At 56.8% G+C, this 13,558-nt stretch overlaps 1 protein-coding gene across 1 annotated transcript in view; it reads right to left on the bottom strand.

The window, feature by feature from the left end:
• Positions 1–1,419: 1,419 nt before the first annotated feature.
• ARHGAP8 (Rho GTPase activating protein 8) overlaps positions 1,420–13,558 on the bottom strand; it is a 53,749-nt gene continuing 41,610 nt past the window's right edge. The window contains 3 exon segments of the mRNA XM_032492412.1: positions 1,420–4,470; positions 6,706–6,809; positions 12,899–13,027. Coding sequence (XP_032348303.1) covers positions 4,171–4,470; positions 6,706–6,809; positions 12,899–13,027 — 533 coding nt within the window. The 3' untranslated portion in view covers positions 1,420–4,170.

The raw sequence follows: 13,558 nt of genomic DNA, 5'->3' as shown, positions 1-13,558 counted from the left end.
ACTTGCTTTGCTTACAGACTTTCCTGTTCTGGGCAGGATCCATTCGTTCCTGGTGGACGCCAGGCTACAAGTTCTGGGCAGCCTGCCTAATCTCTGGAGTCACTTAAAATCTCGGCCATTTCTGCAAAACTGAATGTTTGGACAATTTATTTCACACGTCCTGTCAAGAGAGACACCCTAGAGCCCTCATTTCTACATCACGTTTCAGTTTTAGGCTGATACGCACCGTGTGTGCTTCCAACACATTATCACTGTAATCGCTCTCTCGCTTTGATCCCAGGGAAGGTGACAGGGCCACGCCGTGCTCAAGCTAGGATTCCACAATTATCGTTTGTGAAAGGGAGACTGTTATCAAAGCAGCCACAGGAGAACGTCTTGGGGCCACCTCTCGGAGTCAGAAAATTTGAAACATCTATTTCACAAATGTGCTTTGCACTGTAAACCTCTCTGCATAATGCATGAGATTTGATTTAATGTCGTTGTTAATTCTGGTGTTCGCAGTGGTGTGCTCTTCAGGGAGACATCATTTTTATTTCGTTTTTTTTTTTTTTTCCTGGCAACAGAACTCTGAGGCCGCTTTAGCGTTGCTCTGAATTGTATGAGTAAAAGACACCTTCCTGGGGGCTAGGGAGCAGGTGCCAAGCCGCTTTTCCAGAGGCTGAGGCCAGGGGAGGGGACAGACGGCGGGTTTGCCTTCGGCTCCAAACTGAACTCCTCTTGGGGGAGCCCACTCAGGCCCAGTCTGGGCCCCCTGTGCCTGGCTGTGGTTGGTTGGAGCTGGAGGATTGTGTTTTAAAAAAAGAAAAAAGGATGAAAGGGGGAAAAAAAGAAGGCTTTGTAGCAGAATAGAAAAGAAATGAAACAATCATCACTTTTCAAGTTGTACAAGAGAATGATTCTGGCTGAGATTAGCTGTGAGGGGTGGGCTAGAAGGAACGGCAAAGACAGACAAGGAAGAGAGGTGGGGGGTGCAGAGAGTGGTGAGGAAGAGGGCACTGGGAGGGGATGGGTGAAGAGAAGCCTGTAGGCCATACCGCTCAGACCAGCAGAGCCTGGGGGCTCCCCAGATGCCCAGGACACAGGACAGGAGCCCGGCACTGGGAGGGCACAGGCTGGGGCCAGACAGCTCTGAGGCTGGCTCGGAGCAAGCAGGGTCTGGGGCCTCTGACGTCATCCCGCCCGGAAGGCTGCCGGGGACTCTGACAGCCTGAGTGCCACGGGTTCTACAAACCAGTGCCCTCTGCTCAGGGCCACTGCAGCCGCTGGAGGTGTCCCCGGTGGGCCACACAGAGGGAGGGGCAGGGACGGCCCTTGGGGGGACCAAGACCTGTTTTAAACCCAACAATGTAGACAGTTCCAGTACAACCAGGAAAAATCCAAAATACAGTGTGCAGCAGACCAACCTTTTTTTCTCCAGTTTTATTGAGAAATAGCTAAAGTACATCCCTGAGTGTGAGGTGTAGAGCATGAAGGGCTGATTTACATAACTTGTGAAGCATTTATCACAATAGGTTAACATCCATCATCTCAATACAGATACAGTAAAAAGAAAAAAATAATGTCCTTGTGATGAGAACTCTTAGGAGCTGCGCTCGGCAGCTTCCATGCAGATGGTGCAGCAGGGTCAGCTGCAGGCACGCCGTACGGCACATCCCTTGTACTCATTCATCTCGGAGCTGAAGTCTGTACCTTCTGCCCAGCGTCCTCCAGTTTCTCCTCCCCCCACCCCCTGCCTCTGGTACCCACAAAACTCCTTTTCTGTGAGGTTGGTGTGTTTTGTGTGTTTTGGTCTACATAGTAAATGATATCATATGGTATTTGTCTTTCTCTGCCTGACTTATTTCACTCAGCATAATGCCTTCAAGGTCCATTCACGTTGTCAAAGATGGTAGGATTTCCTCATTTTTCAGGACTGAATAATATTCCACTGTATATGTAATCACATCTTCTTTATCCATTCATCCATCGACAGACACTTACTTTGTTTCCATGTTCTGCCATTGTGGACACGGGGCAGATGAACCCTGGTGTCCCCACTGGATGGTTCACCTGTGTTCAGATAGGAAGCAGGCGGGTGGGACTTCAACCTGATCAGACGTTTGGTGGAGCTGATCCCAGCTCAGGCCTCATGGCTTCTGTGCTGGTGTCCTCAGAGCTGGAGGGGAGTGTGCAGTGTGACCACCCCCACCCTTGTACATGTGCTGAGACTGAGGCCCCATCTCTCCCTTTGGCTCCCACAGCACAGGGATGCACAGGCCTGAATCCCTGCTCTGCTGAGGACAAGCTGTGTGACTTAGAGCAAGGTCCTTCAACTCTCTGGGCCTTCCAGTCCTCATCTGTAGACCAGGAATGAGATGATCAGAGAAGACACATAGGCCTACCTGCGCCACGGGGAGAAACTTCATCAGGTAGGATTAATACTCCCGGCAGATGCTCTCCTGCCCTCAGTCTGCCTGGTCCTCAGCACAAGGGGTCACTCATTCACTGACAGGCACTGGGAGATGCTCGCTGGGTACACGTCCCCTCCCTCAAGGAAAGCGGAGACAAGCAGAGCAGAGGACTGCACACGACAGGTCAGGAGTGGAGTTAATGTAGAGATGAGGACAGGGAGGAGGTGAATGAGGCACCTTCACCTTCCAATCCAGAGTGAAGCCCCCAGCGACTCCAAGGGTCCATGCAGACACCCAGGTCACAGCTCAGTCAGGCACTGACACCCTATCCCTGTCCTGGACTGGCTGACGGTGTCCCCACAGTGGACATGTGTCCTCTGCTCCCTGGCAGCCCCGTTCTCTCTGCAGCCAGAGCGCGGGGGGCTTGGCAGTGCCTGACACATGGCTGACACTCTGTGGAGGGTGGCACGTCACTAGGGTGTTATTGCTCAGTGTTGTGGCCTGAGTGGCTGTGTCCCTCTGAAATCCATCTGTTGAAGCCCTAACCCCTAGTGTGGCTGTATTTGGAGACAGAGCCTGGACAGAAGTAGTCAAGGCTAAATGAGGCCAGGAGCGTGGTGGGGCCTTAATCCAACAGGATCTGTCTCCTTATAAGAACAGACCCCAGAGGGCGCTCTCTTCTGCCATGTGAGGACAGGGGGAGAAAGCGGCCACCTGCAAGCCAGGACGAGAGCCCTCCGGAACCCGACCAGGAAACTGACCACGCCAGCACCCTGACCTTGGACTTCAGCCTCCAGAATGGCGAGAACACAAAGGCCTGCTGTTTCAGCCCCAGTCTGCAGTATTTGCTGTGGTGGCCCCAGCACAATGACACATCGGGGGACCCCTCTCCTTCACTGCCAGGTCAGTGTGGGGCACACGGCTCACGCCAGCCCACCAGTGCACTTTCTGGCCATGGCGTTGGTCCAGGGTGGGCACGCGACCTAAGCCTGGCCGATCAGGGAAATTGGGGGCTCTTTGCTGGGAATGGAGAACCACGACTTCCTACCGCTCCTCACTGTATTTAAAGCTGGAAACACAGGGCCCATCTTGCAAGGCTAGGGGCCAGCCTGCCTGAGACTACAGGGCCAGAGCATGTCCTGGAGCCCTTGGGCAGGCTGACGGCTGCCCCAGTTCTCCACCTCCCCGTGTCCACACCCCTTGCCAACGTGGCAGAGCCCTTCCACTGTGACCTTGGCCCTGGCCATGAGACCTGCTCTGGCCAACAGTGTGTGAGCACAAGTGAACCACGCAAGCTCAGAGAGACGCTGCACTAGTGTCTGTGCCTGAGCCTTGGCCCACATTTCACGAAGCGCCTGGATCAGCCGACTAAAGGGAAATGCGACGCCTGCAGGAGATCTGAGTGTCCCCACTGACCTTCCGCCCGACTACACTGAGCAATCCCAACAGGACCAGAACTGCCCCGCTGACCTGTGGGCAACGACAGAGAGCCGCTGTTTGAAGCCCCTGGGTCTGCGGCGTGTCACACAGCGTCACGGCAGCAGGAGATGCCTGGTACAAGGCCCAGCCCATAAAGGCCTGACCGCAGTTAAGCCAGGTTGGGTTACGGTCCTCACAGACCCATCATCTTACCTCAGCCCTCAGTCAGGAACAGTGCGAAGGGCTGGACCCTCAGGACCATGGAATTCCTACTAGAAGGTTCACCAGAAGGCCATTTAATGCAAGTTCACACAGCACGCGCATGCGCAGGCTGACAGACTTCACCATAACACTCCCAGTGCTAGAGGGGTCTCCCAGCCACGGGCAGGGGACGCGGGGGCACGGGGGGCCTGGCGGGCCCCGCAGCAGCTCTGTCTCTGGTGTGTCCATCTCGGGCGGCCCCGCTGGCGCCGGGCTCCCCGTGTGTATCCTGGCTGCGGAAGACCTTTTCGTAGTACTCGATCAGCAGTTCAGTGAACAGGTTCAGGGGCACCAGGGCGCTCAGGGAGGAAGCCCCCTGGGATGGCCAGATTAAGTTCAGCCCGAAGACACAGGCCAGGTTGGAGCTGTTCATTTTGTTAAAAATGCTCTCCCGGGACACCTGGGTGAGAACACAAGGGGTGTGACCATGGGTTCTGAGCAGTGGGCAGAGCGCAGGCAGCCACCAGCCAGGGTGGCGACCTCGGGCAGCCACTTCCCCATTCAGGCCTCGGTCTCCCGATGCCCTGATGGGGCCCTCTGGCTCTGGTCTTCTATGGTCCCCTTCTAGAATCTCCACAGCAGCCCCCCATCTCCTCTTCCACTCTGGAGGACTCAGGCAGTCCCCTCGTGGTGGGGGCTCGAGCACAGTGTGTATGAGCCCAGCCTTCAGTGTCACCCAGCCAGATGACCTCTGACCTCCGTGCTCTGGCTGGTGAGTTGGACAGAGACCAAACCGGCTGGCACGCAAGGGTTCTTAGGGGGCTGACGAGAGGGCGTAAGGAGCCTGCTTCCCCGAAGGAGCTGCCCCCCATCTCAGCCAACACTTACGGGAAGTGGGGCGCCTCAAGCCTATTTTACAGAGGAGGAAACCGAGGCCCAGAAGGTCCAGGAGACTTGTCCAAGGTCACATGGCTAGTCAGTGGCCAGAGGGTCACCTGGGCTCACCTGAGGGCAAAGCCTGTTCTCTTCTCAGCTCCCAGGTCCCAGAACTTCTGAGAATCAGAAGCCACAGATGCCAGGGGAGAGAAGAAACTGGGGTGAGGGGGACACAGCCAGGTGACCCACACGGACCCAGAGAGGATGACCAGACAAGTCCAAGCATGCCTCAGTGAGCCAGCCGGTCCCCCTCCCAGTCACTGTCACCACCAGCCCCCACAGCCCCTGCTGGCGCACACCAGGGCCAGCATGCCGCAGCGCCGAGCCCCACTGGACGTATGAACGTCAGCAGCGTGGAGGAGGGCTGAGAAACAAATCTGTCACCAGATTATGAAAACAAAGGAGAAAAAGAACGTGAGGGGAGAAACTTTTAGCTGTTGACCTCTGAGAAACGGAATCAAGTGAGGGGGAGGGAGAATGAAGTGGTTTATTTTAAAACCAAGAGGTGGCATCAGCTGATGGAATCCAGTACGTGACACTGGCTCTGCCCGGAGGTCCCCTCCACCCTCACTGGTCATCACATCCTCAGGCCACTTGCCACGGAGCAGGGCTCCCACATGAGCCCCTGAAGACCCTGGGCAGGTCTCTTGGAAATGCTGCCGCCCTGCGGGTGCTCAGAAGCTCGGGGTCCCTGGCTGGCACCCACACAGCCAGGCACGGCCCAGTCCACGCCTGCGTCCACACTCCACCCACAAGGGAGAGGGGAGGGGATCCGGAAGCGGTTATACAGCGGGGAACGTGGGTCTGGCGGTGCCGGGGGAGGACCCATTTGGGGCTGTGGACATTCCCCATGTTGGCCTCACAGACTGCCGCTCCCTGTCCCAGGAGGGGGACCCTGAGCCCGGACCCAGAGCCGGGAAAGGTGCTCCTCACTTCCATGTCCTTGTCCTGGTGCCGGGGGGTGAATGGCAGCCCCACAAGAGAGACGCCCACCCAGAACCTGCGAAGGTGGCCGTACTGGAGAAAGGGTCTTTGCAGACGTTAAGGATCTCAAGGTGAGAGCACCCTGGATGACCCAGGTGGGCCCTAATCCAACGACAAGCAGCTTTATCAGATAAAGGAGAGAGAGACTGGAGACACAGAGACACATGGAGGAGGCGGTCAGGTAAGACGGGCCTGGGGGATGCAGCCACAAGCCTGGGGCGCCTGGAGCCGCTGGGAGCTGGAGGAGGCAGGAGGACCCTCCCCTGGAGCCTCCGGAGGGAGCGTGGCCCTGCAGACCTCGGTCCTTGATTTTAGGACCTCTGGCCTCCAGGATGGTGAGAGCTCACATTTCTATTGCTTTAAGCCTCCCAGCGTGTACGTGTGGTACTTTGCTACGGCAGCTCCCGGAAACTCATGAAACTTCACAGGAACGTCCTGCTGGGCCCACACACAGCCACGAGTCTCCTCGCCATCCCTGGCCTGGGCACATATCCCCGCTCCTACACTCAGCCCGGGTGGGCGCGGAGCAGAGGGACAGGACAGGGAAGGTCTCAGCACCGACCAGGGGTCCAAGGGGGGCGGGGGCGGGCACAGGTGACCCTGCCCAGCGGCCAGGTGGGTTTCTCAGCAGAGCTGTTGCCTGGCCAGGCCTTGGATGGTGTCCTCTGAGGCCTGAGTGGGCTTCCAAGCCCGAGGAGAATGTGAACCCAGACCCTGGTCTGTTGGGGCTCCGAGCGGAGTGCCTCCCCTCCGCGGCCCTGCCCGGCCCGCTCACCTCGTGCAGGAAGCCCATGAGGTAGCGGAGGACGGCGTAGTTGTGTTCTGGAAGCCTCTGCAGGATCTGGCGGCAGCAGGTCACCCGCAGGCTGCTCTCCACACCTGCAACAGCACGAGGGTCCTTCCTGCGTCCCTCCCAGGAACAGCCATGGGGACCGGGAGGAGGGCAGCTCGGGGCCCCGCCTTCTTCCCAGCTGGGCGGCTCTTCTCAGCAAACCCCTCTTCTTCGTGCTCCCCTCCCCTCTCCACGGGCACCGTAGCTACTCCCTCCCAGAGGGCCAGGGAGCCGAACCACTTCATACATGGAATGGTCCAGGCCAGCAGCGGCAAACTGCAAGCCGAGGGCCAACGGCCTGCTTCTGGCAATAAAGCTTTACTGGCGCAGACCCAAGCCCCTTCGTCCGTGGCTGCTTCTGCGTTCCAGTTGCGTCCGGCCCACACAGTCTAAAATAATGACTCTCTCGCCCTTTACAGAAAGAGTGTGCTGATCCCGCTCTAGACCAACTTAACCTGCTTAAGATTTGCAGCTCAGGTGCCCGCGCCCACCAGGGGCCTGGGTGGAGCTGACCAGAGTGAGCAGCCCCAGACCCCCCCATAACGACATCCTCCACCGACCTCCACTGCCTTCAAGTCAAAACTCGCCATCAGCAAGTGCACACCAGGCCCCCGCGGCAGACACTGGCAGACACACCTGCGCACACACCCACACGCACACCGCAGTCCTCTGAGCGCTAACCTCCTCCCACGAAGCCCTGGGCAGGGTTACGGTGAACGCTCTGTGCTTGACACACACAGCCACTGCGGAAAGACACAGAATTCCCTGCTGTGAACATCCCTGTTGGCTTTTTAATAAAAGTCATTCTTTCCGGAACTCAAGCTGTTGCTGGGTCATTTGAGCGGACAAAGAGTTTCCTTGGGATTAATATTTCCGAGGAACCAGCAGGCTTGGAGGTGGCCACCTGGCTGCCCTGGGTCTCTGCTCTCCAGCCTCCACGTCTTCTTTCTAGGAACTGTGGTCCCAGAGCAGACACTGGTGCCAGGTCCCCCCCTCCCCCGGCTCATGGTTCCTTGGAGAAAGAGCACTCCCTGGCGAGCAGGAAGGACCCACTTGCTGTCCTAAAGCTACGTGTATGCAGCATGTATCTCATGTATGCACAGAGCAGGAACCATGCCAAGCATTTTATGCACACTTAATCCTTAAAGCAGCCCCAGTTTGAGACAGGTGAGGAAACTGAACTCAGAGAGGTTAAGTGACTTGCCCAAGGTCACACAGCTAATGTGTGGTGAAGCCCAGACTGGAGTCCAGATCTGTTCAGCTCTGAGTCAGGGCTCTCAACCTCCCTGCTCTATACTGGGTGATTGTCCCTGTAGCAGTTTCCTTTCTCCCTGTACAACACAGGCCACCTGGAAAGCCCATTTCCTCCAGAGTGTTCCCTGCAGGGGCAGGCTTTTGCCTCCCTTCAGGAAGACATGCAGCCCACCTGAGCAGGGTGGCCAGGTAAAACAGGGGACACTTAGTTAAATGTGAATTTGAGATAAACAGCGAATATTTTTTAGTACAGGTACACTCTGTGCAGTATTTAGAATATCCTTATATTAAAAAAGTATTCACTGCATATCTGAAATTCACATTTAACTGGGCATCCTGTATTTTTATTGTTCAATCTGGCAACCCTACACCTGAGTCGCAATTCAGCCAGGCTGCGTTGTCAGACGACAGCCGGAAGCCTTAGTCTTCGGTCACATGGGCATGGGGGTTCTCAATAACCAGAACTGAGACTTAAAATTAGGGAGCAAAACAAAACTGGAAGTAGTCCTAGATGTTTGCTACCTGTAACATTATAAAGTTGATGGGATGCTAGGCAGCTGTTAAAAAGAATGAGTCGAGATGCGCAGGACGAGGAAAGAACTAAAAGATGTCTCAAGTTTAAAAAAAAAAGCAAGGCTCAAAACAGCGTGTGCACGAGGAACACTCCTGGAAAGAGAGGCAAACAGGCACAGACCCACTGCTGGGGTCGATGCACGCGTGGGACCGAGGGTGCTGCCAGGGGACCCCAGCTTCATCACAGACCCTTTCGCACTGTTCGATTTTTTTTCTTTTACTGTGTGCTCGTGTGATTACCATCATGCTATAATCTTCACAAATTCTCAGTGTCTGCCCCTCCCCTGCCCCTGCTTCCTGGTGCAAAAAGACCACATATTGAGCTTTATCCCTCAGAGGCTTGGTTTTTCACAGCCTGGCCTTTCCCAGGAATTGGGCGTCCACTGTGTTCCACGGGACAGAGCCCTGCCCATCAGCATCGCCCAGGAACCAGTTAGAAATGCAGGTTTGCGGGCTGATGTCCAGCCCTATGGAGTCAGAAACTCCAGGGTGGGGCCCAGGGGTCAATGTTTCAACCTGCCCCTGGGGGGTCGGTGGGGGAGGGAGTCCGATGCCCAGGAGAGTTTGAGAACCTCTGTTGCCCAGCCAGCCTCATGGCCACAAGCTCCCAGCTCAGTCACCCTGCCACACCTTTGCCACCACTCTTCCTCCCGCCCGGCAGCCTTCTCCCGTGTTCCTTCTGGAAAATACCTGTTGTCCAGGTCGAGAAACACTTCAACCATTTAACTCTGTCAACTCAGTTCAACTCTGCACCTGGCCCGCAGCTAGCCCGGCATGCCTTCTGGGCAGGGCCTGAAGGTTTCCTCCGCTAAGATCACCGCTGCCTGGCTCGGGGCTTGGCAAGTAGGTGCCGGCGTCAAAGATAAACTGGATGGTTTATCTGGACCCTAGTTATGGAGATCAGGATAGACTGCATTCAGTAATAACTACCCTAACAGGGAAGAATCTGGCATGAATGGAACCCTGACCACTTGTGCAGAGGTGGCTGAACATTGTAAGGGGGCGAGGGAGCTGGGGGGGGGGCAGGGGCTCGAGCAGTCAGGGAAGGGGATGTTTGCAAAAGCAGGAAGAGGGGGTTAATGTGACAAGGCCGTCTGGGTTTATTAATCAGAGAAACACACTTAGGCCTCAGGACAGGAGGCAGGTGAGCGATGCCCTCCCCCCCTCCCCCTCCGGGAGGCACGGGTCTTCCTGAATGTTTGCCTTTCAAAGGGATGGCTCCACGGCCCCTGAGAAGGCAGTCCTGGGAAGAGAAGATCTACATCTCCAAGCGGGCAGAGGCGGGCCTTATGACTGCACACTGTCTAAAGTCACTGCTCTGAGACGGGGCGGGCACCTCTATCACCAGGTTCTGTCTCTCAGGCAGGAACTGACTGAGTCTGGAGTCACCGTCCTAGGGGTGCAGCCTTGAGCTGTTAGAAAAAATGCTAGTGCTTATTCCAGTCTGTGTGTGTGTGCGGGGGGCAGGGCGTGGGCTGGTGAACTATCTGTGCCGGGTGTGCAGATTTCACAGGCCAAGGCCGAGGCCTACTCGAGGAGGCCCAGAGGAGCCTCACTTGAGTGCGGCCAAGGAGAGGCCTTGTCACACGAGTCACACAGTCCGTGCCAGCAGCATAACGGCCCACGCTGGGTATGAGGTTTCTAAATGGTTTTTTTTCTAATGATGTTAATCAGAACTCCTATCTCCTGAAGGTTAAGACAGTGAGCACCCTCCCTGATGGCCATGACACTGGGGGCCAGGGCAGCAGAGGAGACAAGGGAAAATCCAACTTGGCTTCACGACCGTGTGTCCTGCTGACCCCAGGGGCTCTCCGAGCGCGGCTCTGTCATTGAGGCAGGGCCCTCAGAGGACTGGACTGCAGCTCACCTCCACTCACAGGGACACAGGCGGTCAGAGACCCCTGCAGGGGTTAGCGAGGTATGGAAGTGTCTCTCTAGGGCACCGCCATCTCCCCTGCCCCGCCATCCCTGCATGGGGCCCGGCTCGTGGGTGGACGCCGGATGGGCAGCCTCCCTGTCTGTCTCCTCCAGCCAATCACCTCTGTGCACACGGTCACGTTTCCCTGAGGCCCAGCCTGACTCCAGCCCCCCAGGCCCAAGTCAGTCAGCTTCAATGTCACCCATCCCCACCTCCCCCTTCAGGCAGGGCCTGGTGCTTGGGAGGTGCTTGGCTGAGCCAGCCAACTAAATGGGTGCAAATTTCCATGGGGTGTGGGGTGAGGGGAGTTGGGGCCTCATATCCCTGAAGGACGGCCATGTGGTTAAGATCAGCGTCCAGCTCACCCCACCCCCTGTCCTCCCCAGAGGTCAGGCTCAACACCCCACCTCTAACAGCACCTGGTTGGTCTTTCCAGATTGGCCAGCCCCATCCTGAGTCACCTCATTAGCATAAACCATCAGGCCCCCATGAACAAGAACTTCTGTCACTTGGGAAATTCCAAGGATTAGAGGTTCCCTCCCGGGAGCCAGCTCAGAGGCCAGACCTCTTTTGGGTAAAACTGATTCTTCACTGCAAAACAGAGAAGACTGGTTGGGAGCAAACAGTTCAAGATTTATCTTTAAAATATCCTAAAATAGCTGTTCTGGAATTGATATAAAACCCAAGTTTCCGTCTGGGACTGCAGGGCTCCAGGAAGCCTGGTGTAGGCAGATGGGGTAGGGGGCCCTGGAGGAAGAGAACCAGGCCTGGCTTTCTTGACGTAAGAGAAGCCATTTTCGGCCTAAGCCATCTGTGATCCAGGCCTGACCACAGGGCCTGCACCTGCAGAAGAACAGGCCTCGGCAGTTGATGATTTTAAAGGAACAAAGAACGTAAGAGCAGCTCTGACCAGGTCAGGGAGGTAACCTCACCATATCGGAGGCAATAAATCAGCTGTCAAGCCCCCCAGGTCTGTTTCAAAGGTAAAGGTGAGCCTGGAGCACACTCTTGAGCTGTTTGGCAGGATCCAAGTCCCCGCAAGCGCCCAACCACCACGTCAACCAGAACCTAAGGGACGACGGCGCTGACCTTTGCGGACCCTTGTGACGTCAGTCAGCTGGAGCGTGGGCTCTGGCAAGCTCTGCCCCAGTTCTAGGCTGCATTCTCCTCTGCTCAAGCCCCTCATGAATATGCATATACCACCCGAGCCTCTGCATGAATATGCGCGTACCCTTAGCTTAAACCATCCCCGTTTTGCTGCTTGAGGAGACACAGCTTGGGGAAGACCCCTGGTTGTCCTGACTTGCTGCAATGGTAAAATCTGTCCTTCTCTTGCCCTTTGGCTTGGTGTGTGTCTTTTGGCCTGACACCCACCAAGAGGTGAACCCAATTTTGGTCACACTGGGGCTGGAGGGAGTCCTGTTTCCCATTCGAAAGTGACAGTGTTCGATTCTGTTGTCTCCTGGCACGCCCCAGTATCTCTGATATGTGAGCAGTGCACGCGGTCCACCCCAGAGCACCCACTTCACCACGCACTGTGGTCGCAGCTCCGGCCAGGTCTCCCCGGCGTTCTCCACCCATCTGGGGAGACACATGGTGACAAAGATTCTCTCCTCAAGCTCCAGTCAGGCACCTCTGAGTTCTTTTTTAACAAGGCCCTGACTTCTGGGCTTCTATGTCTGTCTCTGTGTTGTCCAGCTTTACCAAGGACCCTGCTAAGCCAGTTTAACAAGAACTCTGATTGCCCCTGGTATCTGACTGGGTTCCTCATCCCCGGTCCCACAACCCTAGGTGATGCTGGACCACCAGGCCTGCCTGCAGCAAGAATTCTGTTGGGTCAGGTTAGCCAGAACCCCCTCAACCCCTGATGTTTCCACCCAGTGACCACTCCCCAACCTGCTCCTTGGCTGTAAGTCCCCACTTTTGCTTGTTGGATTCAGACTTGAGCCAATCTGTCTCCCCACTGACACAGCCCACTGCCGGGGTCCTGCACCTCTCACAATGTCCCCCTGCCCCCACTGAATAGAGGCTGCCCTGCTGTACTTTAACAAGGGTCCCAAATAGCTTTGTCTTTAACAGCAGGCGGGGGTGGTTACCCCCTTTCCAGACGACGATGCGGAGATGCTGGAGGTGGGGGTTCCTCTGGAGCAGCACCACGAGGGGGTGGAGGCAGCATTCTGATCTGGGTGACGTGCCCCGTCTAGGATGCCCTCTGCCACCCTGATGACGACCCCTTACCCCATGTCCCCCCACCATGGACAGTAGCGGCCTGGCTGAGGCCAGCAGGGGTCCAGGTGGGGGCGGGCCCCTTCCCTGGCCCACAGTGCCAGATGGAAACAGAAGGAGGCCGGGCAGCCCCACCCCAGGCCGGCACCCGCGGCAGGTACGTACTGGTGATCCCCAGAATCTGCTCATAGGCCTCGAAAGTCAGCAGCGGCTGGGGCAGCTCCCGCAGGAAGGTCTTCAGGATCACGGCAGGGATGTGGATGTCCCCGTAGTCATCAAAGTTCACAGGCTTCCCTGGACACAGGGCATCGCACGTCTGAGATCTGACTCTGGGCTGGGGATTCCCGCTTTCAGACAGGCTCTAACACAAAATGGCTTTAAACCTCCAAAGGGGAAGGGCCTTATGCTGGACCACGTGTCTGGGACACAGCACCTGGAAATGGGGTGCCGCCCCACCCTCCCCTGCCTCTCCAGGGCACCCGCTGGAGGCTGGGCATGCTACAGATTCTCAGCTAGGTGACTCGGTCCTGCCTGGGATGAGGGTGCTCTGAGGTCAGACCAGGCTCCACTGTCCCCGGTGCCCGGCACACGGGGCTGAGACGGGCTGGCCCTGTCGCTTGATGAGTGAATGCATGGCTGTGGGAAAGACAAGGGTGCTCGGGAGAAGAGGGGAGGCCTCCTGTCCGCAGCCAACTGCTTTATTAACGTCACCGGTGGTGGGCCAGCTGTGACACCACGGCTCCCGGCCAGCAGGTTTATCCGCGGGCAGCTGAGGGAGCCGAGCCAGGCTGGCGGGGCAGCTGCCCGAGCAGGTGCCACGGGACA

The sequence above is a fragment of the Camelus ferus genome, chromosome 12 (assembly GCF_009834535.1).
Source record: "Camelus ferus isolate YT-003-E chromosome 12, BCGSAC_Cfer_1.0, whole genome shotgun sequence".
NCBI classification, from domain to species: domain Eukaryota; kingdom Metazoa; phylum Chordata; class Mammalia; order Artiodactyla; family Camelidae; genus Camelus; species Camelus ferus.
The sequence above is the reverse complement of the archived record's forward strand: the minus strand, read 5'-3'. Positions and strand labels throughout refer to the sequence as shown.